At 41.3% G+C, this 15,508-nt stretch overlaps 1 protein-coding gene across 2 annotated transcripts in view; it reads right to left on the reverse strand.

Annotated features, from left to right (window-relative positions):
* Positions 1–1,250: 1,250 nt before the first annotated feature.
* Positions 1,251–15,508, reverse strand: part of jph3a (junctophilin 3a) — a 35,135-nt gene continuing 20,877 nt past the window's right edge. For both annotated transcript variants that reach the window (XM_059350299.1, XM_059350290.1), the window contains 4 exons: positions 13,103–13,883; positions 7,092–7,216; positions 4,845–6,091; positions 1,251–3,129 (listed from right to left, as the gene is read on the reverse strand). In XM_059350299.1, coding sequence (XP_059206282.1) covers positions 3,049–3,129; positions 4,845–6,091; positions 7,092–7,216; positions 13,103–13,883 — 2,234 coding nt within the window. In that variant the 3' untranslated portion in view covers positions 1,251–3,048. The remainder of the gene's footprint in view (positions 3,130–4,844; positions 6,092–7,091; positions 7,217–13,102; positions 13,884–15,508) is intronic.

A 15,508-nucleotide genomic window follows, 5' to 3' on the forward strand; every position in this document is an offset into this window, starting at 1 on the left:
TCTAAATGTGTTTTGTTTTTATTGTTGCAGGTCATACAATATTGAAAATTATTTTTTCTTTTTAAGGAGCAACAGAAGAATACAAGCCAAAGAGGAGGCCGTAGCCTGTGAATGGGAATATCAAGACCTAATAAAATGTTATACAAAGTTAATGTTCTTTTCTATTAGACTGTAATAAAGCTTTTGTAACTTTAACATGTCTCTAAATTATATTTGTGGTGCTGAAAACATGAAACAGCAGCTGTAGGGTAGGCAAAGCATTCCTCGCCAGTAACCACCGGCTTTTAAATGGCCATTTTTAAAAATGGCCACCACAGCCATCAGAATTTTTTTTGCGATGGCCCAATATCCAGATTCATTAAACATGTATTCAGCCATGAGTGTACCAAATTTGATGCTTTTATCACAAAATGAACTATTGTTCAGCTAATCCGCCCCACTACACAGGGGATGCACATTTTTTGGGGTTGCTACCCACACGTTTAGCCCCGTTGCTCATTCCATGAATGCACGATCCTTACAAGCTGTACCTCGTTGTGAAGGTGACGAATCAGGCTTTCCAACAATATACAATTCATCACCAGTTGGTATTATTAAAAGGGCAGTTTTTATTCATCATTGATTTATTCGTATAACAAATGCCTGCCACGGCCACTAGGGGGCGCTTTTGAGGTGGCCCAATATCCAGATTTGTTCGAAACAAATTCACCAACACATCTACCAAATTTCATGCTTTTATCATCTGATGCTGCGTTCATCGGTGTATGAATGAATTCCTGATGGTGGCAGATGGCACCATTTAGGGTAGCCACTGCCACCAGTATGGATATACAGGTGCATCTCAATAAATTAGAGTATCATAGAAAGTTTAGTTATGTCAGTAATTCAATTCAAAAAAGTGGAAATAACACATGTCTTAACTTATTTAATTTCTTCTAATTATAATGATTGTGGCTTACATTTAATGAAGACCTAAAATTCAATGTCTCAATAAATGTGAATATTACAAAAGACCAATTTTAAAAAGTATGTTTAATATGGAAATGTTGTCCTCTGAAAAATATGTCTATATATATGCAATGCTTGGTTGGAGCTATTTGACTTGAACTACTGGAAATAGACTTTTCCATCATATTCTAATTTATTTAAATGCACCTGTATATAAATGTTTTCTGGTTATTCATGTGTTAATCATTATTCACCACCTTCGATTCATTTGAGTGAAACAACAAATAAACCACACCAGACTCATTAATTTCAAACATTTCATTATTTTCTCCACATTAACTTCGAAACAACCTCATAAACCAAAGAGTAAGAAAGAGCATGCTCGGGCATGCAATGATGTCACAACATGATGATGCCACTGGGTGCGAAGTATAAAACATACAGTAGCAGAGAGTTTCTTTTTATATCATTCATAAACTCAGGACGGTTTTTCGGTAAATCCACTGAGAGTTTTTAAAAGCTAGCGTTTATTTTACACTGCTCTCCTTGTCTCACGTAGCCTTGTGTTGCTGGATTAAAAGAGACAAGAGGGAGAAACTCACAAACTGACACCAGATTGAGCAGGCTGAACAAACATGCTGAAAAAAATCTCATCCGGCCCAAAAAGTGTCTGGAAATGACACCATAGAAACCCCATTTTTCCCTTTTTGATTGGTCCAAAAGGGGGACTGGGAGAGAGACAAAACAGTGCATGCCATTTCAGGGTGGAAGGGAGGTTTTCGTGTGTGTGCGTGTGTGTGTGTGTGTGTGTGTGTGTGTGTGTGTATGTGTGTTGGACGGGAAGGGGTGGGTCACCTTTCTTAATGTTGAAGGTTATTTGTTTCCTCTTAGCCTGGGTGTTTTATTATCTTGGGTCAGGGTTTTTTAAACAAATTTTTTAGACGGAAAATGAATAAATACGAGGCACTCAGCATTCTCTCTGTCTTGCAAACTGCAAAAAAGTAACAAACTTTGAATAATAATGACACATACACATATATAGTAGAATTAGTGGTTATAACATAACAGTCTCAAGGCTGTACAAAGGGGCAAGGCTGAACCCTCCTCAGTATGTCAGCGGTTAAATGTGTATGTGTTTTTTTTTTTCTTTTTTCTTGTCTTTTGCGTGCGAATGTGTTTCACTTAACAATAACTAAAGAAGTCCCTCAAGGTTTTTAGACTCGGTGTTGGTCGCTGATGAATCTGGTTCAGAGTCAGATTCTGTGATTTTTGATTGGACGTGAAAGTGGCGTGGCGGCTGATTTTTTTCCCCCTCAAATCTCTGCCGACACACATGAAAGTGGAAGTGTGTTTTTGTTTGAGTGTGTTGAAGTGGAAGTGACATCCAGGATGGAGTGCATACAAATGAGGACAGAACAGTGATGTTAAAGGGATAGAAAATGCACTTTTAAAACCCCACACAGCCTCATGCAATGGTTGTGTGTGCAGTTCGTAGTGGAAAAAAGAAAATAATAATGACGGAGCCCTTTAAAATGGATCTACTCTTGCAGCATAGTTCTGTATGTAGCGCATAGTGCGAAGAGGGGTTGAAGGATGGCAGATGGGGGCCAACGGGGGGCGGGGCAGAAGGCAGAAGGGGTCATTGGATGGAGTGTGTGCCGTGCTTCCTCATGATAACCAGGAAGCAAGGGTTGCTATATTCTTGTTCAGTGATGGAAAAATGGGCAAAACGGCCTGTGCCATCTCCATTATACTGATGGACACCCATGCACGTGTGTCCCGATACACCACGCTGGTTTTAAAGCTGAACTTCTTCTTTTTTTACCCCCCACCCACACTTTCTTTACTTTTCATTTCTATGTATGGTTGCAAACTCAAAAAAAAGCATCTTGAAAAGGAAACGGTGCTTTCGCAGGACCTGAAACGGGCTTGAACAGAGGTGGAAAGACCAGTAGCAACAATAGAAAGGCTCTGCTGTGTCCGTCACTCGGGCTGCGGGCTGCGGGCTCCAGTCGAATAGGCAGAATGTCCGTCTCAGTAAGTAATAATATAATATACCGTAGTTATCAATAAGTCTTAGTAGATCATACCTGTATAAGCTTAAATAAAGAAGTGAATGAAAAGAATGGCTACTCCAATATTGAGTAAAATGACCATAACCACCAGAATAGAGCTGGAGCCCTGAAACACAAGAGACAAGAAGAAGTTAATTCAGCTAATGCACAAATACTCCCAGACAGATTACAAATGAAATGGTTTTATCAACCCAACACACTTCCATTTGACTTAAGCGTCCATTCAGCATTAATGGCGAAAATAACAGCTACAGTAGAAAAATAGTGATATGCATAAGACGATAAGATAAGAAATAAGATAAGATGCCTATAAATAAAATGAATTGTTATTACTATTTTTATTATTATATCAATTAATGTAAAATGTATTCTATTAATTACCACCTACATTTATTTTTAATAAAATGTTTGGTACATTTTATGGCATGTTATTTATTTATTTATTTTTGGGCATTTTGTAGCTTTATTGATTAGGAGAGATATCAGAGGGGAAGACATGCGGGAAAGGGCTCCGAGCCGGATTCGAACCCGGGCTGCCCGCTTACGAGGACTGGGCCTCTGTGGTATGCGCTTCTACCAGGTATGCCACAGAGAACACCCTATTTATTTTATTTTTTAATTTATTTTAAATTATATGCAGCACTAAATTTGATGAATTTACTATTTATCAGACCCCAAATTAATTTAACAAGAATCAGCTGAAATAGCTCAGTTCATATTTAATTCATTCATTTTTTAAATTAATTAAATAATAATTTTAAAATAATGTATGTATTTTAAATTATTCTTTCATATTTCATTTTAATTTATATATTGATAAATTAAATTAAATATAATCATTATATATAATCAAATATTTATTTATTTATTTATGTAAATAAATAAATAAATGTATTTTTATAAAATTTTCCTCTTGGATTTTTCTAACTATTTTTTTCCTCAGACTTTACGTATTTATGAATTATTAAAAAAGAAGCATAACTTAAAATATGAATATATATATATACAAAAGTAAAATTAAAAATGAATACATGCTTACATGCTACAAGATACATTTTCAGTTAATATTTTTTAATGGTAATAAATTAACAAAAAAAATAAAAAATTGAATATGAAAATGAAATAGTAAAGCAATTAATACATTAAGTTATTAATACAAAGGTAAATAACTAAAAAAGGAAAATAAAACAGAAATATCTGTTTAAACAGACATATTGTACCTAAAAATCTCATTTTACATCCCCATTCTGTTTACTAAATGGTTCAATTATTCATTGTTATTTATTAGTTGTTGAGTGACCTTGAGTGATAAGAAAAGCACCTATAAGTAAAATGTATTATTATTATAATTATTATTATTATTATTAAATCAATTAATATCAGATTTTCTTCTATTAATTAATACCTCAATTTATTTTTAATAATATCTTTGGTACATTTGATGGCATATTCTTTTATTTTAATTTATTTATTATTTGGGAGCTTCCATACAAAACCAAAGAGTAGACAACCAATCACAATTCAATTCCAATTGTCAATCATGACATCACAGCCCTGTTTTATAGAATCACTGAATTAAAACAAAATCGGAAAGCGAACACTTGAACAAACATCAGCGTGGTGAGAACGACCTGAAATGACCATCTTTGGGAAAAATTTATTTGACCTCTACTTTGAGGTTTCAGTTTGACTCATGCATCCACTAACATGGAGGGGGCGTGGCTTATAACCTGTACTGCAGCCAGCCACCAGGGGGTGTTTTGGCTTCACTTGTGGGGAGTTATCGCCAACATACCAAACAGACAAAGTGTGCAGACTCACTGAGTTTGATTTGAGGGTGAGATGCTCTCCTTCCTGCTCCAGAGTGATGGGCTGAGACTTGAGGGGCGGGGAGAGGGTAAGGTCCCTGTGCAGCGGCCACTCCTCCAACTCTGCCCCCACATTCAGGTTGTCCAGCATCTGTACAGAGTCCATGGAACCCTCTCTGACCGGCCGAAGGCCTCTGGATCGCAGCCGGTTGTTTTTGGGGGCCGGGGACTCCGGGCCCAGCCCCCGAGACGCCTGTGAGTCCGGACACTGGAGCCTCATGTCCACCGTATAGTCATTCATCCTCTCCTCGTCCTGCTCCGTGAGGCGCGAGTGGGCGGGGCTCCACCTAAGGGTGCTCTCAGCAGTCCAGCCCCCAGTGAGGCCGTCGAGCCTTTGGTCGATTACAGCATGCTCATTAAGCTTGTGGTTGGAGGGGTTGTGCTGCTTTGGATGGTGGTTGGAGTAAACATGCTCTCGAGGGTTGTAACTAGAAGAGACATGGTCCTTTGCATTGTGATTAGAGGAGATATAATCTTGGGACTTGTGATTGGAAGAAGCATGCTCAGAAGTCTTGTGATTGGACATGTTATGTTCCAAGGCCTTGTGATTGGATAAAATGTGCACCTGCGGCTTGTAGTTGGAAGAGGCGTGCTCGCAGGCCTTGTGATTGGTGGAAGAATGATCCCATGTTTTGTGATTGGAGGACGAGTACTCCCTCGACTTGTGATTGGAAGAGGCTTGCTTGGAGGGCTTTTGGTTGGACAAGGAGTGCTCCCACGCTCTGTAGGAGGAGGCGTGCTCGCGGGACTTGTGATTGGACGAGGATTTCTCCCGTGGTTTGTGGTTGGACATCGGGGCCTGCTCGTGGCCGTTAATTTGGCCCTCCTGCTCCTCCAGGAGGGAGGGCGTGGTGGAGCGGCTGCTGCCCCCGCGGTCCGGATACATGTCATCAGTCCAATTGTTAGCCCCGCTCCTCGGCAGATCCATGCCTCGCCCCTCCACCAGCACCTGGATCTCAGCCCCGCCCTGGTCGTCCACGGCGCTCTGGCGCATGAAGCAGGCGTTTCTAGGGCGGTGGCCGTGCTTGGGCGGGCTGTGGGGGGGCGAGGTGGGCACGCTCAGCACGGGGCTGAGATCAGGTGTTATTACAGGCGGCGTGGTGTCCGGCGTGCACAGCTCCGGACTGTCTGTTCCTGTGGAGATCACCTCATGGTCTTTGTCCTTGGCGTCCTGGTGCTTAGGCCTCTGACATTCGAGCCCTGCGAAAACAGTCGGAGAATAACACCAGTGAAGTGATTTGGCACCAATCCACAGCCAGTCCATCAGAGTGTGTGTGTGTGTGTGTGTGTGTGTGTGTGTGTGTGAGTGTTATTAGCATGCAGGGTAACAAAAGGAGAGAAAAGCTGCATACAAACTGGATCTGGTGCTGGCAGTCGCTGTTGGCTCAGAGCGGATTAACCAAGTGAATACACTTGATTTCGTCTGAATTCTCAAAGGATTTAATCCTCTGTAGTTTGTTATGACATTGAAAAATTTATGTAAACACTGAGCCTCCTGTAAACCCACACATTTGATATACATTTTTATTATTTAATCCAGGTACTTACACATCCTTTTATGTCAACCTTAAATAAAGATAGGGATAAAAGCCAAAAGAAAAAATAATACTGTGTATTTTGCCACTGTATATTTCTAAATGTAAGCTAAACAAACAGCTCTGTAATGGGAGGGAGCAATGATTTTATATTTATATATTTATGCGCACTGACTGATGACATATAGCTTCATTTTCATATATATTTTAATTAACTTTAAAATAAACGTAATACCTATAATGGTGGATAAATGTAAAGCTGCAATAATAATAACATTAAAACATCAGTTAATGCAGCTTTGCATCTTGTAGAATATAATGTATATACTTAGTAATAATCATTCAAAAATCATCATTATTTGCAGGCCTATGGATTATGTTTCAGTGTTTTAGTATTAAGCAGTTTCACTGTAAATATATATAAAAAAGTTATCATATATGGAAGACAGAAGCTACCAAAATAAACACAAAAACAAAGATATGAAATAAATACAAAATTAATGCAAAACATTAAATTACAAATAAATAAATAATTTTAAAATAATAAAATAAAATATAATATGATAAAAACAAATAAAATAAAATACTATAAATAATATCAATATATGATATTCTGAGCAGCTGTGTGATTCTCTGGAGGTAAAATTGTTCACCCTTACACTCACCGTTCCCGTAGATGTGGAAGGAGGGAGAGAGCTCTTTGGCAGCGATCCGGGCCAGTCGACACTCCTCCATGGCCTTCTGCGCCACTCCTTCTGCGGCCTCCGCCTTCCCACGAGCATGGCTCATCCTGAGCAGCACAGGTAGAAACACTGCAGTCACACAGGCTGAACATGTAAAGATTTAAACTGATTCTTCTTTACATTAAGTTCCTGCCTTGTTTGGCCTCATTAGAGACAAATCTGCTCTGAGACTTATTTTCCTAATATCACATGTAGGAGATAGATATTCCAAACAAATGTACCTTTAGTTGTACCAGGCATTAAAATGAACAAGAAATTGAAGAAAACAAGGATGGTCTAATAATTTTTTCCATGATTGTAGATCTTTCTGTGCCACAAAATGTTTATCGTATATATTCAGTAATACCGTGCTGTTATACTGTATAATCAGATCAAAGAATATCTCTTTGTCTCCCACCAATTCTTTGAAACAAATGAAAAAAAAAACACCAAAACCCACAGCCACCTCATATAAATTTACTTCTAACGCTTTTTCTCAGTCATGAAGTGTGCAGCTTAGAAGGAATTATTTTCATCGTTGTGCAGTTATAAAGTCATATACTGTTATAACGTAATTCAGCACTCATGGAATGCCTTTTGTCCAATCAAATTATTTGGTTGAAACCATCCATTGCTAATGTTATCAGACATTTGAATGGGCGTTATCAACGGATATCAGCCCATAAAAATGGGACCTGTTCCACCTGCTGGCAGGTTGAGAAGGTTGTTATTAGCCCATTTAATGTTCGCTCACTGAAAACAAAGTGGTTATGTTTAGTTAAAAGGCCACTGTTTTGTGCCACAAAACCACAAACTTTTCCAAGGTTTGGGCAAAAAACTAGAAGATAAAAAAGTAAAATAAATGAACAAAAATGCCAGAAGTTAAGGTGTTACAAGGATGATGCATGAGTACCAGGAGTGACAAAGTTGCTTACTTCCAATAACATCTTAAACTTCAAAGTTTTCACACTCGTAACGTCACTTCTCTCTTGGCATTGTTCATATGGCCACTGGAGGGTGCAGCTAACCAACAGACGTTAATATAACAATGATAACAACCTACTGGCCTACCAGCAGGTCCCATACTTCCATACATGGACTGATAACCGCTGATAACGTTCATTCAATCCTCTTGATAATGTTCATATCGGGTGGTTGAAACTAACTGTTGCATAATTTTCAATATTGTGATGTTGAAAAAACCAGCAGCCGAACTGCTTTATGGCAATATTTTTTCTTATTAGGGACCGAGCACTAACGGTGCAAGGACCCTATTGTAATTGAAGGGATTATTATTAGGGACCGAGCACTAACGGTGCAAGGACCCTATTGAAATTGAAGGAATTATTAGGGACCGAGCACTAACGGTGCGAGGACCCTATTGAAATTGAAGGAATTATTATTAGGGACCGAGCACTAACGGTGCGAGGACCCTATTGAAATTGGTCCGTTTTTTATTATACTTTTTCTTCCGAAAAATGAATCGCCTTTTTGGGGGCTTTATCATATTCAAAAACTCCCCATTTTTGGAATATACATAAATCTCCACTGAAATTTACATATTCTAGTGGTCGTGGGAATGGGCGTGGCAAAATGACTCAACAGCGCCCCCTTGAAAGTCCAGAAAATTCAGCCCCTCGCACAGGAATGTCATAGAGACACGAAATTTGGTAGATAAATGTAACATGGGAAGACGCACCAAAAAGTCTCAAGAACCCATACCCTAAAACGTACAGGAAGTCGGCCATCTTGGATCGAAAATGGCGTTTCCTGCTGTTTTTGCCCATTTCCATGCTGCATACTTTAACGAACTCCTCCTACAGATTTCATCCAATTCTCTTCAAACTTGGTCAGTAGCCTCACAAGGCCTTTGGGATCAAAAGTTGTATAAATCTTTACCGCCGCTCAGACTATGTGGGCGTGGCATGGCGGCAAATTATGACGTCTTGCCATAAAACATCAGATTGTTATAAGTTTCCCATTCTTTGTCTGATCTGATCCAAACTTCTCATGCTTCATCAGAGTCCAGCCCTTAACACTTCTACATAACAATATTTCATAAAGCCCCGCCCCTTATGCTTAATCCACGCCCCCTTTCATAAAATTACCACGTTGCACACTTTAACAAACTCCTCCGACAGATTTCACCCCATGGACTTCAAACTTGCTCAGTACCATCACAAGGGCTTTGGGATCAAAAGTTGTATAAATCTTTATCGCTTGTCACACTATGTGGGCGTGGCATGGCGGCAAAATATGGCGTCTCGCCATAACACACGAGACTGTATAACTTGACCATACATTGTCCAATCTGTCCCAAATTTCACACACGTGATTAGGGTCCAGCCTGGAACACACCCACGTGTCAATATTGACACACAGTCATAGCGTCACCTGCTGGCAACAGCAAGTAACTTGTTTTATACTTAGCCCTTGCAGTAGGTTTCACGTAGAGACACGAAATTTGGCACACACATGAATCATGGGAAGACGCACCAAAAATCCTCAAGAACCCATACCCGAAAACGTACAGGAAGTCGGCCATCTTGGATTGAATATCGCACTTGTCATTGTTTTGGGCCATTTCCAGGTCACATACTTTAACGAACTCCTCCTACATATTTTATCCAATTGACTTCAAACTTGGTCAATACCATCACAAGGCCTTTGGGATCAAAAGTTGTATAAATCTTTACCGACAGTCACTCTATGTGGGCGTGGCATGGCGGCAAATTATGGCGTCTCGCCATCTTTCACGAGACTGTATAACTTGACCATACATTGTCCAATTTGTCTCAAATTTCACACACGTGATTAGGGTCCAGCCCTGAAGAAACCCACGTGTCAATATTGACACACAGTCATAGCGCCCCCTGCTGGCAACAGCAAGTAACATGTTTTACACCTACCACAAGCACAGTGGAAGGAGACACGCAATTTGGTATGCATAGGGACTGAGCCCACAGCGCTGGGTCCGACGTGCCCTCCCCCGACGGCTCCACTCTGCAAGGGCCCGTTCAGTACTGCGCGCAGTCCTAGTTATTAGGGACCGAGCACTAACGGTGCGAGGACCCTATTGTAATTGAAGGAATTATTATTATTCATCTCCCAAATGAATCGCCTTTTTGGGGGCCTTATCATATTCAAAAACTCACCATTTTTGGAATATAACTTGTTATTAGGGACCGAGCACTAACGGTGCGAGGACCCTATTGAAATTGGTCCGTTTATTATTATTATTTTTAGGGAAAGTAAATCGCTTATTTGAGGCCTTTATCATATTCAAAAACTCACCATATTTGGAATATACATAAATCAGATTTGAAATGTACGTATTCTGGTATTCGCGGGAATGGACCTTGCAAAATGACTCACTAGCGCCCCCTCAAAATTGTCAAAACATCCTCACAATATAGGTTTTTTTCACGTAGACACACAAAAGTTGGGACATATGTGTATCATGGGAATACGCACCAAAAAGCCTCAAGAACCCATACCCGAAAACGTACAGGAAGTCGGCCATCTTGGATTGAATATTGCACTTGTCATTGTTTTTGCCCATTTCCATGCCGCATACTTTAACAAACTCCTCCTACAGATTTCACCCGATTGACTTCAAACTTTGTCAGTAGCATCATAAGGCCTTTGGGATCAAAAGTTGTATAAAGCTTTATCGCCGCTCACACTATGTGGGCGTGGCATGGCGGCAAAATATGGCGTCTCCCCATAAAACACGAGATCGTTATAAGTTTTCCATTCTTTTTCCGATCTGGTCCAAACTTCTCATGCTTCATCTTAGTCCAGCCCTTAACACTTCTAAGTAACAATATTTCTGACAGCCCCGCCCCTTTTGCTTAATCCACGCCCCCTTTCATAAAATGACCACGTTGCATACTTTACATAACTCCTCCAACAGATTTAATCCCATTGACTTCAAACTTGGTCAGTACCATCACAAGGCCTTTGGGATCAAAAGTTGTATAAATCTTTACCGACGGTCACACTATGTGGGCGTGGCATGGCGGCAAAATATGGCGTCTCGCCATAACACACCAGACAGTATAGCTTGCCCGTACATTGTCCCATCTGTCCCAATTTTCTCACAGGTGATGAGGGTCCAGCCCTGAACACACCCACATGTAAATATTGACACACAGTTATAGCGCCCCCCGATGGCAACAGGAAGTAACAACTTTAACGCCTAGCCCCAGCAGTAGGTTTCACGTAGAGATACGAAATTTGGTACACACGTGCTTCATGTGGAGACGCACCAAAAAGCCTCTTGGACCCATACCTCAAACCCAACGGGAAGTCCGCCATCTTGGATTGACTATCGCACTTGTCATCGTTTTTGGCCATTTCCAGGTCGCATACTTTAACGAACTCCTCCTACAGATTTTATCCAATTGACTTCAAACTTGGTCAGTACCATCACAAGGCCTTTGGGATCAAAAGTTGTATAAATCTTTACCGACCGTCACACTATGTGGGCGTGGCATGGCGGCAAAATATGGCATTTCGCCATCTAACACCAGACTGAATAACTTGACCATACATTGTCCAATTTGTCCCAAATTTCACACGCGTGATTAGGGTCCAGCCCAGAACACACCCACGTGTCAATATTGACACACAGTTATAGCGCCCCCCGATGGCAACAGGAAGTAACAACTTTAACGCCTAGCCCCAGCAGTAGGTTTCACGTAGAGATACGAAATTTGGTACACACGTGCTTCATGTGGAGACGCACCAAAAAGCCTCTTGGACCCATACCTCAAACCCAACGGGAAGTCCGCCATCTTGGATTGACTATCGCACTTGTCATCGTTTTTGGCCATTTCCAGGTCGCATACTTTAACGAACTCCTCCTACAGATTTTATCCAATTGACTTCAAACTTGGTCAGTACCATCACAAGGCCTTTGGGATCAAAAGTTGTATAAATCTTTACCGACCGTCACACTATGTGGGCGTGGCATGGCGGCAAAATATGGCATCTCGCCATCTAACACCAGACTGAATAACTTGACCATACATTGTCCAATTTGTCCCAAATTTCACACGCGTGATTAGGGTCCAGCCCAGAACACACCCACGTGTCAATATTGACACACAGTCATCGCCACCACCAGTGTAGGTATAATTTATTTATAAATATTTACCAATCTACGTGTGGAATTTAATTTATGTACATGAAGATTTACATGTCTAATTACAATATGAAAGTAAATCTGATGAGAGAAAGCAGTAAGAACATTTGGGCGACGACCTTAAAAGTACATCTGTATTTTTACTGTACTGTATTTTATTGTGAAGGACAGAAGTACGGTCCGGGTGTGTTGATAACGATGGCTGATAACGGTGATATTTATTTGGCTTATCCAGAAACATCCAATTTCCCTCGAAAAACTCAGCAGCCCCAACAGCAAAGAGATCCAAGTGTCCGATTTGCGATACAGTTAGCGTACGGCTAATTCACTGGTGTTAGCGTCCTTTTGCCGACTCTGGTAAACTTGAGGCTAAAGTACACGGTTAAAACAATATACAGTTCAAAAGATAAGTAGTTAGACTTTGGTTTCACAGAATTTAATTAATTGGAAGCATAACAAGATAATTTATATTAGTAGTTAATGTGAAATTTTGATAAAATCTTAGCCGAAGTGTGTCCGATTTGGGATACAGTTACGCTAGACGATATTTCATGGTCTGATTCTTGATTCTTGGTAGTAAAGCTGTAGCGAACCATAGAGACAATATTTTTCTGACATGGAGTATAAAAAAGTAGGTTTTCCAATTTGGTTATTTCTTAATGATTATTTATTGACGGAATTACCACCAAACATGTTGAATTGTGTATCGAGTTGTGAAACTATCTATTTCTAGACAGATTTTGGCGGTATCGCCCAGCCGTAGATCAATATTTCCTACATTTGTTGCTAAAAGTGAGCGTATTACCTCGACATGGCGATCTCGGCCTTCTGCCTAGAGATGTCTGCAGCCTTCTCCGCGGCCTCCACTGCTCGGTCCACCTTCTCTCTGATCTTACTGGCCCTCAGTGGGATCAGGTTCTTGCGTTTCCCGCTCACCAGCGTGTTCTGCTTGTACTTGCCCTCCTCCTTGGTGCCGTCGGGGAAGGTGGTGCAGCCGTAGCCGTGCCTCTTGTTCGCCGCCCATTCGCCCTCGTAATGCAGGCCGTCAGAGCGCCGGCTCACACCCCAGCCCGCCCTCTGGTCGCTCCGCCACTCTCCGGCGTACATTTCAGTGACGGTGGCGTCCACGGGGGCGCCCTGCTCGCTCTCGCTAGCGTTGGAGTGGATGTCGGACGCGGCGGAGCTGACGGTGCTCATGCCCGCCTCGCTGCAGAACGAGCTCTGCTTGCTGAGCTGACTGGCCAGCGAGCTTTTGGACTCAGAGCGCCGCAGCTTCAGGCCGCTCAGGATTGACTGCCGGAAGCGGCCTTTCCTCTTCCTCTGGCGCTCGGCTTCGCTCGGCGCCGTCAGAGCGAACCCGCCGCGGCCCACAGGGCTTCCCGCCAGCCCGGCCACCACTCCATCGGTGGGCGTGGTGGCGCTGCCATCCTCCAGCACAGCCGGAGGGCCGTGGCTGTGCTCGGAGCGGAGCGAGTTTATGGATGTTCGCAGAGGGAAGAGGATGACGGCCGCCATGCCGTACGGGACACTCTGCCGCACGCCATAGCCGTGACGCATCCCGCCCAGCCACTGGCCCTGGTAGGTTCCTGAGAGACAAACAGAGACAACTACAGTCAGATTTATGTCCTTTTTAAAAGAAGTTATGCTACCTGCATGGTTATGCAATGTTTATCTGTCCTCCACTTTTGTCCAAACTGAAATATCTCAGCAACTACAGATCACTGTGAAACTTTTATGAAATTTTCTCCAGCAACCACAGCAGGTCAAAGTCTTTACTTGTTGTTTAAAATCTAACTAAAATGTAAGGACTTCTTGTCTGTTTGTCCTTCAATTAACTCAACAACCGTTCATCCGATCAACGTCACATTAGGTGGGTTTCTTCCTGAGAACACAAGGACGTGCAGTGTCTCCTGAGTCCTGCAGGACATATGTATTCATATATATGCAAATGCACTCTCGCTAAAGTTCATCCAAGAACAGATAAAGAAAGAGAGACCAGAAAAACGGAGATGCAACATTGCAGCAAACTCAACTATTTTAAGCACCAGAGAACTTTTGGAATGAACAATTAACCCACAAAAGCACATTGATGAGTGTGAAATTGTTAAAATACAGTCAAGGGAAAAAAAATTAGACCACCCTTGTTTTCTCCTTGCTTTCTTGTTGATTTTAATGCCTGGAACAACTAAAGGTACATTTGTTTGGACAAATATAATGACAACAATAAAAATAGCTGATAAGAGTTTAATTGGGTTATTATTAAACGTGACAGATGAATACATACAGTAATCTTCCACGGTGAGGTCGATTTATTGTGAAATGCAACAGATGTATGTGTTTGTCCTTCCTGTGTGTGTGAGGGTTTATGTGGCTGCTACTCGACACCAGAAATTCTCTCTCTCTTTAAAAATAATTCACTGCCAAACTGAGGCATGTTGGCACGACACGAAAGCTGAGGAAATAAGTCAGAGAAACCAAGAATAACACCAGATATGTTGGCATTTCCTCGTCTGCAGACAAGAACATATGCACTTTCTAAAAACTGACCAAAAAGATATTTATTTTATCAGGAGAATCTGACATCTTTGCACCAGAGCTGTTTAAGATTTGGCTTTAAGGAGAGGTGATTGTCTTGAACCCTCCGTCCTCTCCTCAGGTCCCACAGGGGGTCAGAACCAGAGGTGAAGCAGCTTCAAAACACTCGACAGCCTCCTGTTCAACTTGCGGCTCGTCAGTTTCATTTACAGCAGCAGCTTCTGCTGACAAAACTACCAGAGTTTTCTGTCATGAAAGTTATTTTACCAGCTGTCTACACTTCCCTCACACAACCTGCGCTCAGCCTCAGTCAAGAAAACTGACACCAGAGCTACATCTAATGATTATTTTATTAATTAATCCTCCTGTTATTTCAAACCCTAAAGCTGAATGTATCACATTTGATATACAAGTTTTTGAGACCTCTACATCATCAGTGTGATATTTTTTTTCCTGAAAAACCGGATGTATACAATCAGATACATGTAGGAGCTAGATAATCCACCAGGGATCAATAATTGATGCATCAGACCTTCACTATATATATATATATATATATATATATATATATATATATATATATGGTAAATGGAAATGGTAAATGGACTACACTACAGACTGCGCTCATTCACCCTTTCACACACACATTCATACTGGTGGCAGAGCAATTTGGGGT

Source organism: Centropristis striata, chromosome 2 (genome assembly GCF_030273125.1).
Source record: "Centropristis striata isolate RG_2023a ecotype Rhode Island chromosome 2, C.striata_1.0, whole genome shotgun sequence".
Taxonomy (NCBI): Eukaryota; Metazoa; Chordata; class Actinopteri; order Perciformes; family Serranidae; genus Centropristis; species Centropristis striata.